At 45.0% G+C, this 24844-nt stretch overlaps 1 protein-coding gene across 7 annotated transcripts in view; it reads right to left on the bottom strand.

Annotated features, from left to right (window-relative positions):
• The window catches only part of AMHR2 (anti-Mullerian hormone receptor type 2), a 1194741-nt gene that overhangs the window by 531438 nt on the left and 638459 nt on the right, over positions 1-24844 (bottom strand). For all 7 annotated transcript variants that reach the window (XM_078687697.1, XM_078687663.1, XM_078687707.1 and 4 more), the window contains one exon: positions 12362-12522. In XM_078687697.1, coding sequence (XP_078543823.1) covers positions 12362-12522 — 161 coding nt within the window. The remainder of the gene's footprint in view (positions 1-12361; positions 12523-24844) is intronic.

Genomic DNA, 24844 nt, shown 5'->3' with positions numbered 1-24844 from the left:
GGACTTAGAAACCGTGAGTTTGGAAGCCGAGTGGGGAAGGACGCGTCTACCTGGGAGCGTGGATCCTGGTTGCTGAGGCTCTCAATCATGGCTTTTTAACTAGCCCAGTCAGGAGTGGGCTAAGATGCAGTGTTTGCACCAGGTGAAGTATTGAGTTTTAGTTATTGCCATTGTGATGTTTGGCTAGTGGCTATGATCATTTGATGTGTTTTCTTTGTGATGTGTGAGTGAGTAAAGGTGCACCTCCAAAGTACTCATTTGTTGTATATATATCTTTCTGATCTCTTGCAGGACATCCAATATATTTGCTTGAGTCTTATTTCATATTATTTGCTGCTTGTTTATTCATCAGTATTATTCATGCATTATATTTACCAAGTGTGTTATTATTGCTTGCATATAAACATATATATCTCTGTGTATTTGATTCTTGTGCCTTTGGCACCTGGGAAAGCCTTTCTGTAAGAGAGCATTGCGTAAAATAAAACCCCAAGCCTTATTCTAAAAGAGAGAGTCCTTGCATCTTGTACAATAAAACTCTTTTCTAAAGGTGTTGTTTGTTTTGTGTAAAGTCTTTTGCTTCGCCGAGTGTTGAGCCATCGTGGGGGAACTGTATTATCTGATAGGCGCAAGTAAGACAGCTCTGGCTATTCACTTTTCGATTTAAATCGCATCTAGCTTTTCCATACCCTCACCTTTGTTTTTTTCCTCCTCTCTTTCTGGTTCCTTCCCTAAATTACTCTGTTGTTGCTTGATTTTTTTCTTTTGTTTTTTCCAACAGGCCACCTGTTAACTGTATTTGAGCTTCATTTTCACCTGAGACGATGATTATTGTTCATGATAGTCTTCACCATTCTTAATAGCTTCTTTTGGATTGAAGGCAGTAAGCAATTCATACATTGTATGTATCTACTCTAAGTATGGGACACTCTACACTGTTGTACATAACCGCTACCCTGCTTTTCTTTGGGAACCTGGTGGCAGCTATAGAAAGCTCCAGAGTATACCCCTATACCTGACACCCAGAACTGTGGATTGTAAGTTCCTCTCAATTGAGTATTCATGTTTCTGCATTTTTGCCTGTTATTTTTATGGGGTTTCTGTTTTTTTCTGAGATACACTCATGCTCACAGCAATCACAAAACAACATGCACGCAGTAGAAGTGAGTTCTAGGGGACGGCAGGCTAGCTACTGGATGATACATCGACTCTCATGTGGGGTAGCTTTCAGCTTTCTCTGGATATACGAAGGACAACCTCATTAGGGTCCTTATCCTCAATATGAAGGGCCTTAATAGCCCAATCAAGTGCAGGGCAGTAGTATCATACCTGGAGAATACAGGGGCAGACATATGCTTGCTCCAAGAGACACACCTCCTCCAACAAGATTACCACAGGCTTCTCTCAAGCATCTTCCCGCACCAATTCTTTTCCTCTGCAGGCACCAAGACAGCTGTGGTGGCCCTCCTCATTTTCATACCTTTGGGGGGAACATAGGCACCAAAGTTGCAGAAGGGAAGGGCCGCCTCCTCGTTTTTCACCTCACCCCTAACAACTGGTCATTTGTGGTGGCCTCCATATACACTCTGAACAAGGGTCAGGAGGTATTTTTACAATCGGAGCTCGCAGAGATTTTGTCTACCCAAGAACAACGGGTTCTGGTTGGAGGAGACTTTAAGTTGGTTTTAGATAATGACCTTGACAGGTCCACATCTAGATATGGGCAAGCTGGGGCACTGACAAGGAAGAGGCAAAGGTGACTCAAGGATATGGGACTTCAAGACATCTGGAGAACACTTAATCCCTATACCTGCGAATACTCCTACTTTTTCCACGCACACAAAACATACGCATGGTTGGATCTCTTTCTGGGCATGAAGGACTTTCTCACACTCACCTTGAATTCCGAGATACTTCCGGCTGCATTGTCGGACCATTCAGCGATTTCCCTGACACTGACACTTCCACCTACGCAGACCTGGCGGTTGAGGGACTTCATTGCTACATCGCCCTGAAGTGGTGAAACAGGTCGGACATGCTATTACTGACCACTTAGCACTGAATTTCACCCCTGAAATCTCTGTAGCCACACTCTGGGAAACCCTTAAGGCAGTTATTCGCGGGGAACTCAGTGCTATCTCAGCAGCAGACAGCAAGATACAGACAGATAAGAGGGGCCGTTTAACAAGACAAGTGAAAGAGCTCAAGGACATATATCAGCGTACAGGAGCATCAAGGATCTGGCGTCAATTGACAGCTGCATGTGCACAATTGAAAAGCTTCGAACTTTACAGAGCCGAGTACGCAGCAGTTCATCTGCCTCATGATTTTTACGCAGAGTGGGATAAGGGAGGCCATGTCTTGGCTAACAAACTGCGCATTCAGAAGCAAAATCTGGGAGTGCACTCACTCCGCAACACAACTGGGATGAGCATCACACATGATGATTCAATTGCTGACTTACTTAGAAGCTTTTATGCAGCATTATATACTAGCCAACAGTTAGATCCCGCAGTCAGTATGTCCTATCTCGGCGATGTTCACACATCACAGCTAACCCCAGACCAAGCAGACGCTATAGAACAAGATATTAGGATGGAGGAGGTCATTTGCAACGATCTCCCCACAAAAGCTATCGAAATCCTTGGGACTGGACAGGTTTTCATCTATTAACTTGCCTGTACAACTCCTTCTCTGCCCCAGGGGCCATTCCCCCTCGATGCTGACAGCCTTGGTGGCAGTCATTCCTAAGCCCATGAGGGGATAAACAACAGTACAGCTCATAATTGCCCAATATCTCTCTTAAATGTGGACTTCAAGTTGTTCACTAGCATCATAGTGGCCAGGCTGATCCCGAACATGCCATCCATTATAGACCCGGATGAAACAAGCTTTATCCCCCAATTCCAGACTAGGGATAACACAAAGTACGTCTTGCACATCATAGAAAAGGCTTCACGCACATCGGGTGAGTTCATGCTTTTAGCAAGTGATGCCAAGAAAGCCTTTGTCAGGGTTCATTGCCCTTTTTTAGAACACGTTTTGGGCCACTTTGGGATGGCCGACAGATTTCGTAGTAGGGTGTTTAACTTCTACCACTTCTCCCGAGTCAGGGTGAACGGTTATATATCCACTCCCTTCTCCAATGGCAGAGGTACTCAGCAGGGGTACCCGTTGTCACCCCTGCTGTTTGCCCTTTATATGGAGCCCCTGGCTCAGACAGTCCGAGATAACCCTGGGATTACCGGCACCACATTTGGGGGGAAACAACACACGATCAGCCTGTATGGGAATGATGTGCTGGTGACCCTAGACACACCGACCTTGGCGCTGCCAGATTTCCTGTGTTTGGCCTCGTCATGGGCTTCTAAGTCAATGTTGCCAAATCCCAGGCTCTGAGCCTCTCCCTATCTCCCAAGTTAGAAGCCCAACTTGCAGAGCAATACCTTATACAATGGATAAAGATGGCAGTCCCCTATCTGGGAATCCGACTGACGTCTTCACTACAGAGGACCACTGTAATAAATTATCAGTCCCTGCATGAATACATCAGAACTGAACTCACTCGGTGGAGGCACCTCCTGATCCCCTGGCTTGGAAGAGTTGCAGCCATTAAGAGGACTAGCTTACCTAAGATTCTTTACTTGTTTCAAACACTTCCCCATATGCCTCCGAGAGGGATGATATCCACTCTGCAAGCCGAATCCCACAAGTTCGTATGGGCCGAGAAGAGGCCTCGAATGCAGAGGGAAATTAGCTATCTTCTCCCGAACTCGGGGGCCTAGGCATCCTGAATCTCCAACTATATTTCCAGGCGGCCCAGCTACGATATTTGGTCAAATGGAACAAAGAGGAATCTGAGCGACATTGGCTCTTCCAAGACCAGGCTGCAGCTGGTACTCTTTATGAAAAATCCCTTTTCTGAAGAGATCACATAGACCTTCAAGTTTATACCTCTTGCCGATCACCAAGGTGACTATGGAGGCCTGGAATCAGAGCAGCGTTCGATGGGGCTCTCGACGCCTTTCCCTCCCCGCTGACACCCCTGCTTGACAACCCAGATTTTACATCTGGAAATAGCCCTGAGGCATTCACTGGGTGACGCCAGACCAAATGCCGCTCCGTCAGACACATGATTGACGAGGAGGGGGTGATCTCATTCACACAACTACGTGTGGACTTCGTTCTCCCAGAGACGGAACACTTGCATTACTTGCAACTCCGCCACCGGCTTCTCCTCCCTGATAATAAGACTGCCACCCAAAGACACCTCACTACCTATGAAAAAAGGCTGAGCACTAAAACTTCTGACAAATGACTGATTTCTGAGCATTATGCCCTCTTGATCCAGCCCACAAGACACATATAAAAACCTAATCAAACATGCTGGGAGAGTTAGGGAGACAGTTGACATGAATGGGAGGATATTTATTATAGGGCCCTCCATACCGCCTGCAACAAGGACCTTACCGAAATGTTTAGTAAAGTAGTTATATATTGGTATTGGCTCTGGAACAGCTACACAGGATTGACTTGAACAAAAGCGTGGACTGCTGGAGGAGCTGTAGAATAACATGGACCCTGATGCACCTTTTATGGAAGTATCCACTGATTCAAGCTTATCCAGTATTGGGGTATCTTTCATAGATTCACATGCCTGAATCATTCCCCGTCGTCGAGGCGGGAGTCCCACGGTAAAAAATATATACAACAGCAGTGCCTAAAAATTTCTTGTAGTAGGCTGGAAAAGCCTAAAGGCCTAACTAGGCCCGAAAACTTAGCAGCCTATCTACATCATTATGTAAAAAGACCTGAAATAGTAGCCTCAGCCAATCAGCTGCCCTCACCCTCTAGAACCTTCCCAGCTCAGGCAGTTCTCCTCAGATTTTCACCGCACTTTGTGTGTAAGGGAGTCTCCCTGCGTGCCTACTCAGTTTTTTGTCTTTTTTCCTCAAAAATATCTGAAAAGAAGGCTCTTTTCAAGGCTTGTGAAACCTGCTATAAGAAGAGGGTCCATGTGGATGACCAGCACTCTGACTGCATCTATTGTCTGTACCCCTCACATGTTGTGAAGGACTGTAGGATTTGCCGTACCTTCCCTCCAAAAACTATCAGGGATAGGGAGGCAAGGGTTCTTTTGTGGTTGATGATGAGGACAAGGCCTCTACCTCCAGCAAGAGAGCCAGATCCAGGGAAAGCTCTTCTCCTGAGAGGAAGAAAAAACTTAAACGCTCTCAGAACCCTCAAAGAGTGCATCGTCTCCTTCACGAACGACAACTGTGAGTACAGCCCAGCCTAAGACTGTTTCTCTGGTGTCTGTTCATACTACTACTTAGACTTCTACTTCTTCAACTACTTCTACGGTCACCACTTTGCCTATTACCTCACCTCTGATGTCTGTTAAAATTTTGTCATCGCCTGTGAAACCTTCGACGACGAAAAACAAGTTGCCGACTGTCCCGTCGTCGACGTCTCCGTCGACGAAGGCCCCGTCAACTAAAACGTCCAGTCTGTCGACGACAATCCCGTCGATGAAGCCAACATCGTCGTCGATGAAGGTCTCGTCGACGAAGACACCAACGACGATCGCATCGACGAAGGACTCATCGACCAAGAACCTATCGACGGCCTAGTCGACGAAGGACTCGTCGACGAAATACTCGTCGACGAAGACACCATCGACGCCCTCGTCGACGAAGGGCTCGTCGACGAAGACGCCATCGACGACTTCGTCGACGAAGGGTTTGTCGACGAAGACACCATTGAAGAGCCCGTCGACGGCAAAATCATTGCCATCGACGACAGTTCCATCAACGGATAAGCCACCGACGGTTCCGTCGACGGAGAATCCAATAACAATGGCTTCATCGTCATCGACTACTACGACAGCAGTGGCATCTGCTCATCTGTTGCCCAGTACACCTCCGACGAGGGTGCAATATATGCATTTCCAAATGAAAACGTATCAGAGGCGAGAATATTCTCACATTTCTCCACTCTTACCATCACACCTTTTGGAGACATATGTGGAGGAAGATTCAGATGAAGGTGAAGAGGATGAGGGTCCTTTTGGGATTGCCCGTCACCCTTCTCAATTAAATATCAAATATCAGGAAGACGATGAGGACGATGACCATGGTCATTATGCGCATGAAGATTTGTCGACGCCATATCAGTCGCCCCATGCCAGACCTCCTCGATCTGAGGACACTACTCATCTGCCATCTACTTTAATACAGGATTTACAAGCTATGTTGGCAGACTATCGCCAGAGATTTCCGCCAACTCCAGTTTCACCTGCTGTGCCGCCTACCCCAGTTGACGTGCCAAGGCCTCCGTCACCGCGAGCATCATTGTCACCGAGACTGGATACTGGTCCTGCACCCCAAGATGACACGGATACCTCTTCTCATGATGAGAATGATGGCAGGGAAGAGGGCGAATTGCCGGATAATACACCTATTGATCCGTGGGAGGAGTATGTCATTCCTATGCCTTCACCGCCTGCGCCCCGCCCATCAGATTCTCCACCTGAGGATATTGGCGGATTTCTACAATATTATGCAGCGTGCTGCTAATAGATTTGAATTGACCGTCACAGTTGAGCAGTCTGACTGCTTTTTACATGACTTTAAAGAGGGATATCGCAGAGTTACCAGAGCTATCCCCATTATTGATTCTATATGGAAGGAGGGCCTCAACATCATGAAAACGCCCGCTTCCATTCCTGCAGTCCTTCCAAGAATAGAGAAAAAGTATAGAGCACCATCGGATACTCCATCTTGCTTAATAGGTCATCCTCGACCAGACTCTGTCATATCCCAGGCTGCACAGCAGAAGTCCAAGAATCCTTCTGCTCCCATTTCAACACCACCTGACAAGGAAGGCAGGAGACTGGATGCCATTGGGAAGAAGTTCTCTGCAAAGGCAGCAGCCTCCATTAGAGCAGCTAATTCGTTGGCTATCCTGGCCCGTTATGATAGGCAGATGTGGTCCGATCTGTCTGAGTTCCTTCATTTGGTCCCCTAGGATCGTCAGCAAGAGGTGCGCAGGATCGTACTGGAGGGAGAAAGGGCAGCTTCGGAAATCATTGATTGCGCCCTTGATATTTCAAACACCAACTTCAGGCAATTGGCAGGAGCAGCAGTCCTCAGGCGTCAAGGTTGGCTCAGGGCTACCACCTTCAGGCCTGAGGTCCAAACGAAAATCTTAGACATGGCGTACGATGGGGATTCCCTTTTTGGAAAACACATCGATGACGCTTTGCTGGCAATAAAGACAGACACGGACACAGCTAAATCCCTTGGTACCCTGCAATACAAGAGGGGATCCTTTAGAGGAGCAAGAGGCCGTGGTTACTCCTCCAGGGGAAACTATTCCAACCAACAAAATCGCCAATACCAATCTCAGTACAAACAACCGTACTATCAATCTTCTTACAGACAGCCTGCCTCTGGTTCTTTCTCTTGTCAAGGAGGGAAATGGCGCTCAAACAATCAAGGGCGTGATTCCAACAAGCGCCAATGAGCTTTGCCGGACGTCAGCCATTCATCCTTCCCTTCCCGTGGGCGCAAAAATTTCCGCCTTTTACCAACAATGGCGGGAAATAACTTTGAATCAGTGGGTCCTGGATCTTGTCAGGAATGGACACACTCTGGAGTTTTTACAGAAGCCACCAACAGCGCCGCCCAGGGGTCCCCCTCCCCTCGTCTTCACTTACTCTTCAAAGAGGCCTTAAAGATGCTACACAAGAATGCGATAGAACGAGTTCCTCCTTCTCAGAAAGGGAAAGGATTTTATTCTCGCTTCTTCCTCGTAGAGAAAAATTCAGAAGAGTGGCGTCCAATACTGGATCTGCGCAAACTCAACAAATATCTAAAGAAACAGAGTTTTCGCATGGTAACGTTGACGGACATTCTGAATTGTCTCAACAAAGGGGACTTTATGGCTTCTCTGGATCTGCAAGACGCCTACTTCCACATCCCTATTCACCCAAAACACCGCAAATACTCAGGTTTGCAGTGGCTGGCGTCCACTTTCAATTCAAAGTGCTTCCATTCGGCCTCAAATCGGCCCCCAGAATCTTCACCAAATGTTTAGCCCCGGTGGCAGCCATGCTGAGATCACAGGGAATACAAGTTTTCCCATACCTCGACGACTGGCTGCTAAAAGGACCATCGAGAAACTCCACAATGGAAGCGGTCAGGAGTTCCCTCTCCCTCTTCTCAAATCTGGGACTGACCCTCAATTCGAACAAATCTCAGCTTCAACCTCGCCAGGAGTTGACCTTTCTGGGAGCGGTGTTGAACACATGCCAGTGCAAGGCGTGCTTGACTCAGGAGCAGCAAAACAAACTGTTAAAGCTAGCAAAACAATGATTTGCAAGAAGGTCACTTTCAGTTCGGACATTTGCTTCCCTTCCCTTCCCTTCCCTTCTAGGGATGTGCTCCTCTGCAATCAGCCTTGGTTGTCCTTTGGTGGTCGAAGGCGCACAATCTGTCACCGGGCCTCACTTTTCTCCAAGACATTCCAGAGTTCACCCTAACTACGGACGCTTCCATGGAAGGTTTGGGAGGTCACCTTCAGGACCTTCAGATCCAGGGACGATGGTCTCGTCAGTACCGGCAGAAACACATCAACAGCCTAGAGCTGAGGGCCATTTTTCTGTCCCTGCAAGCCTTCCTTCCAAGGATTGCGAATTCGTCCGTGCTGGTGCGTACGGACAATACCACCAGCATGTACTATATCAACAAACAGGGAGGAACAAAATCTCTCACCCTGTCGCTGGAGGCTCAGGAGATGTGGGAATGGGCCCTACGCCACGGCATATCCCTCAGAGCAAAACATGTGCAAGGCGTCCAGAACTCTCTAGCCGACGACCTCAGCAGAGCTTTCACGGGCTGTCACGAATGGGAGCTCGAACAACATCAAGTAGAGAGGATCTTTCAAGCATGGGGAACACCAACGCTGGATTTGTTCGCCACGCAGCAGAACAGCAAATGCCTGTTTTATGCCAGCAGGTTTCCTCAACAGGGGTCAAGGGGAAATGCCCTTTTGATGAGATGGTCCGGAATATTTGCGTACGCTTATCCTCCGATTCCGCTCATTCCGAAAGTACTGCAAAAGATGAAGAGGGAACATTGCACTCTCATCCTCATTGCTCCCCGTTGGCCAAGGCAGTTTTGGTTTCAGGAGCTCCTTCTGCTCTCTCAGCAGCCTCTACTTCGTCTCAAACCGACAGTGTCCATGTTAACAAGAGAGGGAGGCCAAATCCAACATCCGGATCCTCAATCACTGCACTTGCACGCTTGGCTCCTGACTTCCTAGAGTTCAAGGATCTTAACATTTCCTCAGACTGCAGGGCGATCTTATCACAGGCCCGTGCGCAAAGTACCATCAAGACATATTGTTTTAAGTGGAAACGATTCTGCTCATTGGTGTAGAGAAAATAATATTCATCCACTTCAAGCTCCTCCTGAAGCCATCCTTCCATATCTGCTGTCTTTAGCTAGGGCTGGACTAGTTTTTTCGTCCATTAAGGTGCATCTGGCGGCGATATCCAGGTTCAGGAAGAGTTCCAACAAACCATCCTTATGTTCATCATCTTTGATCAAACAATTCCTTAAGGGGCTATTCCGAGCTTTTCCACCAGTTCGTCCTCCTCCTCCTGAGTGGGATCTTAATATTGTTCTCTCTCAACTTCTAAAAAGGCCTTTTGAACCTATTCACAAGGCGGAGCTAAAGTTTCTAACTTGGAAAGTTGCTATCTTACTGGCTCTCACTTCAGCCCGCAGAGTCAGTGAGATACAGGCCTTCACTATTGCACAGCCTTTCTTACAATTCTCTAAAGACTTTGTGACGCTTAGAACCAACCCAAGATTCATTCCAAAAGTACCAACTCAATTCCACATCAATCAACCGGTCAAGCTCAAAACTTTTTTCCCAGATCCTAAAACTCCGGCGGAGAAGGTTTTACATTCTCTGGATGTGAAACGGTGCCTGAAGTTTTATCTTCAAAAAACAAAGGACATCCGCAAATCTAATCAACTTTTTGTTGCTTATGGTCGAGCCACCTTGGGTCAAGCTGTAACGAAGGCAACTATAGCTAGATGGTTGTCTTCTACGATTATCTTCTGTCATGACAAAGCCAACAAACCTTTAACAAGAAAGGTCAAAGCGCATTCCACCAGAACAATGTCAGCGTCAACGGCCCTTTTCGCTGGAGTGACGCTGGAGAACATTTGCCGAGCTGCTACGTGGAAAAGTGTGCACACTTTTACCAAGCACTACTGTCTGCAGTCAGCAGTTCATGATGATACAGCAGTTGGAGAAGCGGTGCTGCAGCATCTTCTTCACTAAGGTTAGACTTTTTACAGTCTTTTATTCTTCATTTGACTGTTTTAAGCATATGTTTTCATTAAGATGTTTTAGCATTTTCAAACGCTGTCCTATATATAATGTACTTATGAAGGTTTTGATGCATATGTTATGTTAACAAGTTTGTGCTCTATTACCTTCCTGGTTGTGTGGGGGTGTATATGGTTTATTTTGTCTCCCACCTTCCTCTAAGGACAGACATGATGTCACTGCTTGCTACTCTGATTCAGACATGTGAATCTATGAAAGATACCCCAATACTGGATAAGAAAACAAGTTACTTACCTGTAACTACGGTTATCCAGTATTGGTATCTTTCATAGATTCACATGCACCCACCCTCCTCCCCGGCACGGCAGTTCTGTTTTATAGATACTCATTCTCACTTGTGCTGGGAAAATCTGAGGAGAACTGCCTGAGCTGGGAAGGTTCTAGAGGGTGAGGACAGCTGATTGGCTGAGGCTACTATTTCAGGTCTTTTTACATAATGATGTAGATAGGCTGCTAAGTTTTCGGGCCTAGTTAGGCCTTTAGGCTTTTCCAGCCTACTACAAGAAATTTTTAGGCACTGCTATTGTATATATTTTTACCGTGGGACTCCCGCCTCGACGACAGGGAATGATTCAGGCATGTGAATCTATGAAAGATACCAATACTGGATAACCGTAGTTACAGGTAAGTAACTTGTTTTCATATTGGACACAAATTCTCAACGACATTGATCAACACTTTGACACCCAACTTCTCTGATTCCCTTCCTATACACTGTTAGGCTTACCCAGCCCTCTCACCTACCCCCTAAAATCCATACGGGTGGCATACTGGTTTAGCTTTAGGGGCAGTGACGCAGAATATATTCACACATTGGGGGACGACACATACACCTACTTACCTGGGATGGCTTCACCCCCTGTGGTATATGCTTTGAATGGGGAAGATTATACTTTTTATTAGCAATCACGGGGCATCTTATGAAGACCTTTGGCGACCGTACCTGTTACTCATCTCGCAGGACTGCCGAGAGCTGACATGCCCTAAAAACCTCTGCATCCTGCGACTATCCAAACTAACCTCTACCACCGGTTCAGAGATGGACTCATGAAATAAACTTGGTGCTGTGATTAGTACACTTTCATGGAAGCATGCGGAGTGTCGGGGGGGAGGAGGGTGCGGGGGCCTATTTTGCTGTTATTCATCAAAGCCACACTTTGTAGATCGTTATGATGTGTTGCACATTGGATTGCATTTACCCTGCACATATTCTATCTTACATGGTAGCATGTACTAGGAACTTATAAGTAAGTCCGTCAGCTTATGCCAACTGGGTGTAGCCAATTCAACATACATTTTATAATGGGTTAGGTTAGAACATTGGAACTCAGGTCTGATTAGCATGCCTCAGTGCACTCTCAGGAGTAAAAAAAACAGTATCAGACCAAAACGTTGGGGGTGTCCAGTTGCCCTTAAGTGAGCAAACTCATGGTACTGTCTTCCAGCAGTCTCACCATTCTAGAATGTACTTCGATGTGTGTGTCATTATTATCAAGAATATTTAAAAACTACCAAAATGTTTGCAGCTCAGGGGAACAGTATTGGTTGAGTTGTCCTTGTCTCAGGGTGCATCCCCCATATTACATGGGAATATGGAACCATCCTAGAGCACTTCAAAATTCAGCACCTTGTTTAAGGTTTGATTTGCCACGGTTAGTGCCTCATGGAGCTGGCAAGTGCAGAATTACCTAACGTCGCTTAGCGAAACCCTTAGTTTAAAATGCAATTTGGTTTCTTTAAAACACATTCCTATGATGCCATGAATATAAAATATTTTACAGTGTTACAGTGCTTATAAGATACTTCATGATGGCAAATCTAATTTCCAGACACAATTTTCTGGTTGGAAACGAGGGTCAATGTGTCTTGAAACTAGTAATGCTCTACAAACAATGATTATTTTTCAAGCTGACACTAAGTTCTCCAACCTTACCGCTTTCATTGCATGCAAATATGCATCTTGACCCCCTGTCTTCCGGCACAATGGTAGCATCAGGGCCAAGTCAAAATCGGAGATGGCACAGGTGGCATCTGCTTTCACCAGCACGTTCTGACTCGTCAAGTCTCGGTGGACGATGCTAGGCTTATGATGACCTGTGAGGGGAGAAGACAGAGGTGAGGTCCACGAAAACACCAGAAAGGCTGCACAAGCTGTCTGCCAGGATAGCTGCAATTTCAAAGTACAAATGTTGGACAGGTGTAGGCGAGTTTCAACCTTGCTGCCTGATAGCCACAAAGTCCTACACTCACAGTAGCAGACAATCAACAAAATACATTGCGGCAATTCTGACAGGCATACTAGGGCAGAGCATGCATTGATCACATCTCAAAAGTGGGGAATGGATCTGCAGTTGTGAACACATTACACTTGCCTGATATGATGTACCACCAACCTCTGTTGCTTCACAATAAGAGTACCATGAAAAAAAATACTGTATTTTCTATTACAGAACTTGTTGACTGTCCTGGGTATCAATAACTTACCCATTACAATCCAACAGCCTGGACATTATTTTTGAGTGATACAGCTGCCAAAGTATTCAAGATCCCCAGTCAAGAGACGTGTAGCAATGGGAGTAGTTGCAGTAACATAAATACAGAATAGTTAGGAAAGATTTTACACAGGTCACACTGACCAACAGTCCCTCATTAACACCCAACCTGTGACATTCTGTAGCTTCCTAGATATAGATCATGCAAACCACTGCACCCCTTCCTTCTTACTGAAGAGTAAATACAAACCAACCTGAACCAAAAGACAAAATCTGACTTGCAAAACACCCATACAGCACGAGTGCACTAAAGGACAGAACAGAAACCAAACTAACGACACAGAACACCCATACCACATACAATGTCAGAAATTCCCAACAGCCACCTTCCACAACAATGCTATATTCACACAACGGGAGTCCTATGCAACAGCACACACAAACATCTAACAATAAATTAACAAACTACTCCCAAGAATAACATGACAATACACTATTTCCCACTATACTGCAACAATAGTTGTATAGAAAACCCTCAGTTACCAACATCATAAATAGCAGACACCCATACCACAAACACTGGCCTAAGACCACACTGATTAGCCAACCCTACGTGATCCTGGGAAAGCAACAAAGACTCTATGAAACTGAGCAGGTAGGCCGAGACAAGATGATCCAGATACTATACTGGTAAAACAATGACAAATTGTCTCACTTGAGGAAAAACATGAAGAAACATGCAAAAACATTCTCAATGACTTTACACAGTATACGATTGCCATCAAAAGGGTCCTCTCCCAATCCAGACATTACATACATTTCATAATGGATATCTCCCAACCAAGTACGTCTCTTAAATTGGATAATGGATGTTACCCATAATCAAAGTCCTCCCTGTCCCAATCATAACAAGTATGAGGTGGAGCCTGCCTCCCACAGAACATTACTAAATTAAACTCAAAAAGAAGACAAATGTCCCTACCCTTCCTCTCCCAGCTCCTGTATTTACCAAGTAACTCGCATAGGAGGTGCAAGACAATGGAAGTAGGGAGAGAACTGGACTGGTGACGGGGCGCGGTATATAATTCAGGGTAATGAAGATTACAGATAAGTTATTTTTTTCATTACCCATCATCTGCCCTCCCGCCCCAGTCATAACAGGTATGATGAGATACCAAGTAAATAATTGCACCGACTTCTGAAATGCGTGCACTTCAAAACTTTATTAGACTGTACAACAATTACTCCATTGCTGTATCCACAACAGCAGAACCAAAATTATTTTCTGCAGAATTAGTTCAATCTACTCGATAATGGGAAATAAATGTCTGAGGGGTCGACCATGTAGCTGATCTACTTATGTTGAGTGGACAAGTACTACCCGCCTTGGCCCAGGAGGCTGACACCTGCCTTGTTAATCAACCCTGAACATCCTAGGGAGGGTCACAACCCGCTGACCTGTAGGTCTGAGTAATAGCCCCTTTAACCAATCTAATCCGCGTGAGAGCTGGAACCTTTTTGTCTTTGTTGGCTGTCTCACATTAGACAAATAAAAAAGGTAGCTTCTCTGAAAGGCTTTATTCTCTGTAAATACATCACTACATTCCTTTGTATGGCTATTATAGAAGGGGTTTTTAAACCCGAAAATGTGAAAACTGGAAGTACTATCTCCTGGGAAGAATTATACCTGGGCTGCACTTTGTTGTGTTCCCCTTGCCCAGGAACACACAGGACACGGTGCTGATTACTTCAAGGTAACTTTATTTGTTAGTTACATGCTGGGCGCAGCGCGATGTCTGCGCGACCTCTCACCCGAGGTCCAGGTCCAGTCTGCCCTCTCGTCTCTACCCCTGACCGGATGTGGTGTCCGGTGTCCCCTGCCCCCTACCTTGTGTCCCCAGGGTCCTAGTGCCCTCGGCGGGGCACGACATCTCCCCCTTTGTTGTGAACAAAACATTTCCTTCCATTTGTCCCCATTGCATTGAGGAAGAAAGAAAAGAAAGAAAGAAATAGAGAGAGAGAGAGAGAGAGAGAGAGATAGGGAGAGAGGGAGAGAGAGAGAGATAGAGAGAGAGAGAGGAAGAGAAAACTCCACTCTTTTGACATGCCAGTCTTTTTGTCTTTATGTATTTTCTCCGTGGTCGCTGTTCTCTGACGTCCGTTGGTGACTCTGCTTGTGATGTTTGTTCCTTCAGCTCTTGCTTCGGTATGTCTTCTTCTTTGGTTTTCAGTTCCCTGAAGTGGGAGCTGTTTCGTGTGATGTTGTACTGGCCGGCTGATGCTGTGACCCTTGGTCCCTTTATTCCCATCACTTTCAAAGGATCTTTTGAGAAAGCGCTGTCCAACTTCCTCGCTTGTCGCTGTTTCACAAGCACTGTGTCTCCTTCTTTTATTTTGGTCGTTGTTGCATGCCTTCTTTGGTCTGCGTACGCCTTCATCTTCGCCTTCTGTTCCTTGTCTCTTTCAGCGACATCCTTGTTTTCCTTTTTCTCCACTTCTTTTATTTGTGGCAGTCTTGTTCTGCTTGATCGCCCTAGTACTAACTCTGCCGGGCATCTTCCCGTGGAGCTGTGAGGGGTGTTTCGATAGTCTCGCAACACTTGACATAGAGCTTGCCCGATTGATATTTGTGTCAGCTTTGCCCGTTGTATTGCCTTATTGATTGTTCCCATGAACCGCTCAGCCATTCCGTTTGCTTGTGGCCATAATGGTGTTATTCGTCTGTGGTTTATTCCCAGATAGGCCATGAATCTCTTGAACTCTTCACCTGAGAATGGTGGGCCATTGTCTGTCTTGAGAGTTTGTGGTGAACCACAGGCTGCAAAAGTTTCATCTAGCACTGGCAGTGTCGCATTTGCTGATGTTGATGATACCGGGCTCACTAGTGGGAATCTTGAGTACTCATCTATTATGACTAACAGGTAACTTCCTGTTTCCAGGGGGCCGTAGAAATCTGCTGCTAACTCTGTCCACACCGTTTTCGGCAGTGGGGACATTTGTAGTGGTTCCGGATTTGAGGAATGTCCTGTTATTTGACAGACATGGCAATTCATCACTGTTTCTTCCACCCTGCTATCTAGTCCTGGGAACCACACTTTTTCTCGCAACATTTTCTTGGTGGCCACCATTCCCCTGTGTGATTCGTGTGCCAGTTCCACCATTCTTCTTCTCAGTGTCCGGGGCATCACTATCCTGGTGCCTCTCATTAGTATTCCGTTCTCACACTCTGATAGCTCTTCGTTTATTCTTTTGAACGCCAGCAGTTCTTCTTTGTCTACTCCTCGTTCCACGCTGCTGTTGCCGTTTACGTGTCTCCATCTCTGCTCTTTGTTGATCTTTATTGTCTCCTGCATGGTATTGTCCTTCTTTGTCTCATGTTCCAGTTCTTCTAGTGTTATTGTTGTAGGTGTGCTGAGCTTCAACGCGAAATTGAGATATTCTTCTGCCATCGTTGTCGCTTGTGACTATTGTGGTAGAGGATGTCTCGACACGTAGTCTGCTGGGTTGTGCTCTTTCCCTGGCTTGTGTATTATCTTGAAATTGTAGTCCATGAGCCTGATTCCCCACCTTTCTATCCTTGGTGGTATCTTTGCGTTCGGGTTGCCATAAATTGTTATCAGTGGTTGGTGGTCTGTTATAATTGTAAAGGGCTTTCCATATATGAACATGTGGTAATGTTCGCAGGCCCACACCACTGCCAGGCTCTCTTTTTCCGGTTGGGAATATCCCTTTAGAACGTCCGTCAGGCTCTTACTTCCATATGCCACGATGTGTCTTGGGGACTCTCTTCCTGGCTGATGCTGTGCCAAAATTGCTCCTAGTCCGACAGGACTCGCATCCACTGTTAGCTCTGTGCACAGCTTTGGATCGAAATAGGCCAGGTGATCCACTGCTGTCACGGCCTTTCTTATTTCCTCGAACCCTTTGTCGCACTCGTTGGTCCACAAGAAACTCTGTCCTTGTTTTGTCAACTCTCGTAGTGGCGCGCTTACAGTGGAAAAATCTTTGATATATCGTGCGCAATAACTTGCTAGCCCAAGGAATTACCTCACTTCCGTCACGTCCGTTGGTTTGTTTGCCTTTTCTAGTGTTTCCACCTTGCTGTGATCCGGCCGCATTCCCCTCTTGGAAAAGATGTGGCCAAAAAATACCAGTTCATTTCGCCCCAGCTCGCATTTTTCTTCATTCAGTGTCAGACCTGCTTCCTCTAAATGTGAGCACACCTCTCTTATTGCTTTGTCATGTTGTTCGTCTGATTTGCCGAACACGAGGATATCGTCACTATAATTTAAACTGTTCTTCACCGGTCTGATGACTTGTCGGATCGTTTCTTGAAATATTTCCGCGGCTGATGAGATCCCAAAACTCAGACGCCTGTACCTGAAAAGGCCTATGTGAGTGGAGAATGGCGTGATGTACCGTGATTGAGGGTCCAGTTCCAGTTGGTGGTATCCCTTGCATAAATCCAGTTTTGAAAAACGTTTTGTGCCTGTGAGACAGCTGATCATGGCATCTAGATGCGGTCCAGGATGTCGTTCTCGTTCAATTGCTTTGTTTGGGATCCTCATATCTACACATATTCTTATTTTGGATGTCCCTTTCTTTGGGACAGCCACGATGGATGATACCCACGGTGTCGGGCCTTCCGCTGGCTCTATTATGTCTTGCTTTAGTAGCGCTTCAATTTCTTCTTCTACTTGTGGCTGCAGGTGTATGGGCACTCTTCTGTGGTGTTGTGCAACTGGCCTTACTGTTTCATCGATGTGCAACGTTATCTGTCGTCCTTTTAGTTTTCCCAGTCCTTCTGTTAGCTTTGGGTATTCTTTAAAAAAAATCTTTTCTGACATGTTGTATGTCATTTCCATCAGACCCATTATTTGTGGCGTAACATTTCCTAGTAGGCATGGCGCTGGGATGTCTCCTTTCAGTACGTGTATGTCTTCTGTTAATCTTTGATCTTTGTACACCAGTTCCTCCTTGAATTTTCCCATGTTTGTTACTGGTCTTTTGGCCCCCCATGTGAATACTCGTACCCGAGATGGCTTTAGAGTCGGCTTTACTTTCATTCTTTCGTATTCGGAAACGCACATGATGTTGCACGTCGTGCCACTGTCCAGGACAAATTTTGCTTCATGTGGCCCCACCTTTATGGTCACCGACTCTGTCTTTTTTATCTTCTTTTTGTCCACCAAACATATTCTTTCTTCACTTTCTTCTTCTTCTCCTTCTGATTCTATGGTGACATCCGTCATGAGATACAGTTGTTCCGTTTTCTCTTCTTCACACTCTTCTTCTGATTCTACGGACGAGCTTCTTGCTCCTGTCTCAACATGCCTGATGTGTCTGTTTGTCGGCATTCGCGCTCTTCCTGGTCTTCCTCGGTCATTTCTGAACTGCATCCCTTGACACACGCTGGCATAGTGGTTCTTTCCATTGCATTTTCTGCAGTTCTGGCAGAATGCTGGGCATGGTCCTCGGTGTGGGAACTCCAGTCCGCACCTGTAACATGTTCCTTCTTGTTGTTTCTTCATTGTCTGGTCACCTTTATCTTTTTTCCAGCCTCCTGATCGGTTGTTGCTCGTCATCCGTTGGATCTGTTCTCCACCTCTCACTTTGCCTCGTTCCATTTCTTTTGCATGGGCTGTCACCCTTGCTTCAGCCCTTCCTAGCATCAAGATGTTTTCCAATGAGATTGGTTCTTTTAGGATCCTTGTGCGGAATTCGATGTCGCGACAGCCTTCGATGATGCGCAATCTTATTGCCTGCTCGTTGTCGAACTTGTCGAATTCGCAATGAGTTACTAGTTTCCGTAACCTTGTTGCGAAGTCATCCAGAGATTCCTCTGCTTGTTGGAATGCGATCATGAAGCTGTATCGTTCAAAATCAACATTTCTCTGGGGATCAAATTTGTCCGTTAAGCACTTCTTTAGTTTGTCATAGGTGGCAATCTCTTCTTTTGGCAGTGTCACTAGTAGGTCCTCTACTTCATCTCCTACTAAGTTCAGAAATAAACCTTTCACCTTTGCTGTTGTCACATCGGTTGCTTTCACATAGTTTTCAAATCTTCTGACCCACTTCTCCCATCTTATTCCTGTTTGTGGTTCAGATAGACTGAATGGTAGTGGTCTCCTATACTGTGCACTTGGCTTTGGGTCAGCCATCCTTGTTTCTTGGGCTCTTTCTATTAGTTCTACTCTTTCTTTTGCTATGCACCTTTGTGTGCCTTTTTCTTCTTTTTCTTTTCTTTTTCTTTCCTTTATTGCCCTTATTTCCTTTGTTATGCACCTTTTTGTGCCTCTTTGCTCTTTATTTCGCTCTTTTCCTTTATTATTGCCTCTTCTTAGCCCTTCCTCGCGCTTTGCCTGACTCCAAAATGGCCGCCGCGCTGATTCTCGCTTCTTATTGGCTCTCGCGCCTGTTTTCAAAATGGCTGCCATAATATCGCGTTGCTTCGCGGCCAATCAGGACGATGCCTGACTTCAAAATGGCCGCCCATGTAAGCTCCGTTCTGATTGGCTCTGCTGCCTGATTCCAAAATGGCCGCCGAGACTCTCGCGAGAGCTCGCGCCAAATTCTTTCAAACCTCGCGCTTCACTTAGGCGCTTACCGGTTCACTTGGCTTTTCCTTCGCAGCGATCGGGGTGGGCTCCCGCGTTGCTGCGCTTTTCTTGGTGGCACTCTGGTCCTTCTTCTGTCTGGTCTGTTCTTGCTCCAGCCACGACGCGATCCAGGGTGGGCTCCTGGTTTCAAAATCGCGATTGTTTCCTGCATGCCGGTGGGCTCCAATCCCACCTTCGTCGCCAGTTGTCGTGTTCCCCTTGCCCAGGAACACACAGGATACGGTGCTGATTACTTCAAGGTAACTTTATTTGTTAGTTACATGCTGGGCGCAGCGCGATGTCTGCGCGACCTCTCGCCCCGAGGTCCAGGTCCAGGTCCAGTCTGCCCTCTCGTCCCCACCCCTGATCGGATGTGGTGTCCGGTGTCCCCTGCCCCCTACCCTGTGTCCCCAGGGTCCTAGTGCCCTCGTCGGGGCACGCACGACACACTTTTGGACTGAATTTGGGATCTTATCAAAGTGTAACCCTCTCTGGAAAAAACTCACTTAGGGAAAAGTAATCAAAAGGATAGAAAGTTCCCACAAACATCTGACAGAAATAATGGCAAAGAAAAAAGCCATCTTCTCACAAAAATGTTGTAGACTAGCATCTTCCAGTGGTGCAAATGGAGCCAACTGGATGTCTTTAGCACTATTGACAAAAAACAAGGGTTGACTATATTGTGAACTGTCTGCTTTTTGAGTCCAAAACATTTTAGAAGGCGATCTACGAAAAATAAAATCAGCATAAATTTGTGAGATAGACTTGTAAATGCACGAAATGCATCCCACAGGACAGTAAGGTGGAAGGAGCTAACCCTTTTACAAAGCCTTCTCTCAAGAAATCTAGACCCTCAAAAGGGGTTATGGAATCCGGAGCTGCTGATTTCTTAGAGCACCAAGATGGAATGTTTCTTGTATGACTTCAAAGTATGTTTCCTAGAACCTAGATGCTCCTCCGCCCATAAAAACACTTTGATGGCCAGAAAGGTGAGACCCAAATTCCCTGTGCCCCCACTTGACGACTCAGGTAACATCTGGCTATCAAATTGTCTATTCTGATTAACAAATGTACCCACTTCAGATAGTATCGAAGTGATTGAATGGCTCTGCAAACAGCTGCCAACTCGCACAAGTTGGAAGAGAAATCCAACTTTGCTTCCGAACACTGTCTGCTGACCGCCTGATCGAGAAACACAGCTCCCCAACCCCAAAGACGGGTGTTGGTAGTTAATACCTGTAGTGGTGGTAGATGAAAGGGGACTCCTTTCACTAGATTGAACTCTGACAGCTACCACTGAAGTTCTTTGACCATGTCTCGAGTTACTGGAACCAGGATCTCGAAATTCTCAAATGTCTGATCCCAGTGATCCAGCAGATGATTCAGAAGAGGCTACAAATGAAATCAAGCCTACTGGACCACTGACGTGGTCACTGCCATGAAACCCTGTACTTTCAACCAAGTTTGGGTGGTTGTCTGTGTAATTCTCAACAAACATTGAAAATGCAATTGGAAGGCAATGACCACCTTCTGCAGCAGAGAGGCTGTTCGTTGTTGGGTGTGTAAGAGCGCCCTATAAAGGACACCTCTTGTAAGAGAACAAACTAAGAATTCTTGTGGTTGATAGCCAACCCAGATCCATGAGGAAGGAACTGAGCATCTCCAAGTTCTGCTCAGCATTAGAGAGTAATGCAACTATCACTGAAGTCAAATACCTTTGTAAACACCCTTGGAGATGTACATAGGCTGAAATAGAGAGTCTGGAATTTATATTGATTGTTCCCGATTGCAAATCTCAGATATTTGTTACCGGCTGAATGAATCAGTACATGAAAGTACGCATCCTGGAGGACCAGGGTTGCCAGAAAGTCTCCAGTGGACAGTAACTGAGTCGTGCTCTGCAGTGTCACAATCCTGAAAGTTTTGAAGAGAATAAACGTGTTGAGTTCTTTAAGATCTACAAATGGATGATAAGAACCATCCTGTTTTGGATAAAAAATAGTTGAGAGTAGAAGCCTTTCGTGAGAACTTGCAAAATTGACAGGAGAAAAAAACAAGAAGTTGCAATGCAATAGGTCTTGCATTAGTGAAAATGTGAACAATTGGCGTTGTAAATTATGTTAGATTTTTTTTGTCAAAAAATATCCCAGCAGTAGCACAAATAATGAAAGAAAATCCACGAAGCAAAGAAAGGGTGCAGTACCACAGGTTGTTACTAGGTATCCCAGTGGAGTTGTAAAGGGACCTCTATTAGCTACATAAGGCACCTCACCTTTAATGCAATTATAAAGAGAAAGATTGCAGCTGAGCATAGGTTTCCATTCGGTTTTATTGGAAGTGAGATTTTGTTAGCATGTGCTTTAAAAATGCACCATTGTTGTATATTTAGCATCTCACTGCCAATAAAAAATAAATGGAAACGTATGCTCAGCTGCAATCTTTCTCTTTATAATTGCATCAAGGGTGCAGTATTAATCAATCATCCAACTTTATTTCAGTTCAACAAACCATAAAAGTGCACAGTGCAAAAGCATTATAAATACATAGAAACATAACAGAAACGAATCACAGATCATAAGAGTGTAAGTGTATAAAACAATTACAGTCATAATACATTGACTGTCAAAATGCTACCATAATACTAAGACGAAGACAGAAGGGACAAAAACATCAGAAAGAAGTCCTTGGACCTGGCCTGACCTGATCAAAGGAATCAATTAAAAAAAAGGTTTTAAAAATTTGTGACGTAGCCTTGCAAACATAGAACATATCATCATGCTGTGAAAAATATCACATTTAAAAGACAAATTACAGGAACAATATGGAGGATCAGTATACTTGTACCAAATTCCCTCCAGCTACAACAACTGATGAAACAGACCCAACCTAACAAAAAGCTAAAAGAAGGCGTTGTTGAATAGGCATCCCATAGAGTAAGTATGGCTCTAACCCAGGAACCGTTTTAACAATGATAATTTCTTGAAATAATAGTTTGGCAAGTGATAGAGCTTCTCTCTCATCAGCCATTCTTACATTAAAAGCTTCCTTTAACCAGGCTTTAAGGGTGCAGTACCTTATGTGGTTGATAGAGGTCCCTTTACAACTCCACAGGGACACCTAGTAACAGCCTATGGTACTGCACCCTTTCCTTGCTTTGTGGACGGGGGGAGATGCAGCGCCAAACTGCAAGTAAAAGATACAGTGCAGTGCTTGTGAAACGGGTGCCGCACTGAGAGTTAAAATATGTTTAAAGTTATTTAAGAAATGGAGGTGGGCGAGCTGCGCCGTGCAGAAGAAAAGAAAGGCGCAGCTGCTATATTTTAAAATAGAGCGCGGTTGCCTTGCTGCAGCAAAAATAATATAATAAATTAAGTACTGTATGGTGAGGAAAGTGCGATCGGAAAAAGAAGTGACGTGTTCAACATAGTAATATAATACATTAAAAATATTATTATGGTCTTTGAATAACGGTCTGAAACATTAGTGACGCACTGTTGGCGGTGGAGGGGCAACCTCTGATAAATGGTGGCCGCAGCACATCAATTTTAGGTCGAGCGTCCGGCTGAAGATAAAAGCGCGGTCTCCATAAGCAAGCGGCAGTGCCGTGAGGAGTGTAAATTAGGCAAGCCTTTTCGGTGGAGTAAGGGAGGACAACCCACGGTGAGATGCAGTGCAGAAGCATCAAGTAAGCAGGCTGGAGGAGAGTAAATTAGGCAAGCTTTTTTCAGTGGAGGGAGGTCACCCCCACAGTGAGATGCATCACAGAAGCTGCAAGTAAAAGATAAAGCGCGGTGCTCATGAAAAGGCGCCATTATGAGAATAAAAGTATGTTTTAAGTTATTGACAAAATGGAGGTTGGCGAACCGCGCAGAACAAAAGAAAGGCGCAGCCGCTATATTTTAAGATAAAAGTGCGGCATGCCACTCTTTAACAAAATTAATATAATAAATTAAAAATACCATTATGGTATAGGAAGTGCGTAGTGTCGTGCCTGCAACACGAGCTACGAAAAAATCATTAACAAAAGAGTGCTCACAAACTGTAATTAAAAGGTACAGAGTGTAAGATCACATGTAACTGGGGGAGTCCTTATGGGTGGTTACAATAGTAGAAAGGGAGGGACTAAGGAAGGACTACGAAACAATTTAATCAATAAAAAAAAGTATTTACAAAAGGCAGAGGAGCCAATCAAAAACAAGGGCAGAACATGGGTGGAGCATAAAGCCGATATAATGAACACGTCTCGAAGAGACAGTGCAAGCGCTGCCTAGGCGAGACCTAAAAACAGTAGTTGGAGGAGGAAGGGGAGGTACTTTTGTATAAGTGTTGGTAAACAAAAATAGGACAGGCATCTTTTTTTTTGGGGTCTACTCTTGTAGTGTTCTGTGAGAGGAGGGCCCACCTCATGCTTGTTATACTGGGTATGAACTGGAATGGCAGGACCGATGATGGGTAATATTAAGCTTAACACCTCTCCAACAGTACCTAGAACATGTTAGCTCAAATTCTCTTGATATAAAATAATGTAAAAAATCACCAAAGATTGTTGCATTGATTAAAGCCTAGCTATATATATATATATATTGAGTTATCACGATTGGGAACATGGTATTGCATATTTTCAAAATCAAATGTTTATTAGGATTTTATGAGAAGGTTTAATCATTCATAACTGTCACAATTATACATCAACAAACTAATTTATAAAGTGTACGCATACAAAAGTTCAGCAAACGTGTTCACAAGATACAACGTTCATAATATTTCATGTCATTTGAATAGTTCTCTGTGTGTATTGCGAAGTTGGTGAGTAGTAGGATCATTCCACTTCTCAAAAGATCCAAAATAGATGACGCAATATATTCTAACTGAAGGTGGTAGATTTATTGTGCGAGTAATAGTAACAAGATGCTACAAATTCTGTAGTAATTATTTGCAGCGGTCTTTCCTTGTTCTTCAGTTAACATTGCACACATTTTCTTTAAAATCCTCTGCATTTTTTAGAGAGCTTGAACTATCAGGACCTATGTACCCTCTAAGATGGAGATTTATCAGCGTGTATGAGGTCATGAAGAGCACACATTGCACAAGCTTTTTCTGGGCCATGAATAATTGTACAATTGAAGAGATCTCTGCAGGCTGTGAGGGAAGCAGAATTAAACAAGCAGAAACTGGGAAGCCAGTCTCATTTCTCAGAGGTAAGAGAATAAAGCATTCTATGTGCTGCTTTTTGTCACGGCACATGTTTTAAGTCTTGTTTTGGCTACCAGCACTTCACAATGCTTTTTGCATCTCTTGAATCCCTCTACAAATCCAATCTCCTTC

Source organism: Lissotriton helveticus, chromosome 1_1, assembly GCF_964261635.1.
Source record: "Lissotriton helveticus chromosome 1_1, aLisHel1.1, whole genome shotgun sequence".
Classification (NCBI taxonomy): Eukaryota; Metazoa; Chordata; class Amphibia; order Caudata; family Salamandridae; genus Lissotriton; species Lissotriton helveticus.
This window is presented reverse-complemented; position numbering and strand designations above follow the sequence as displayed.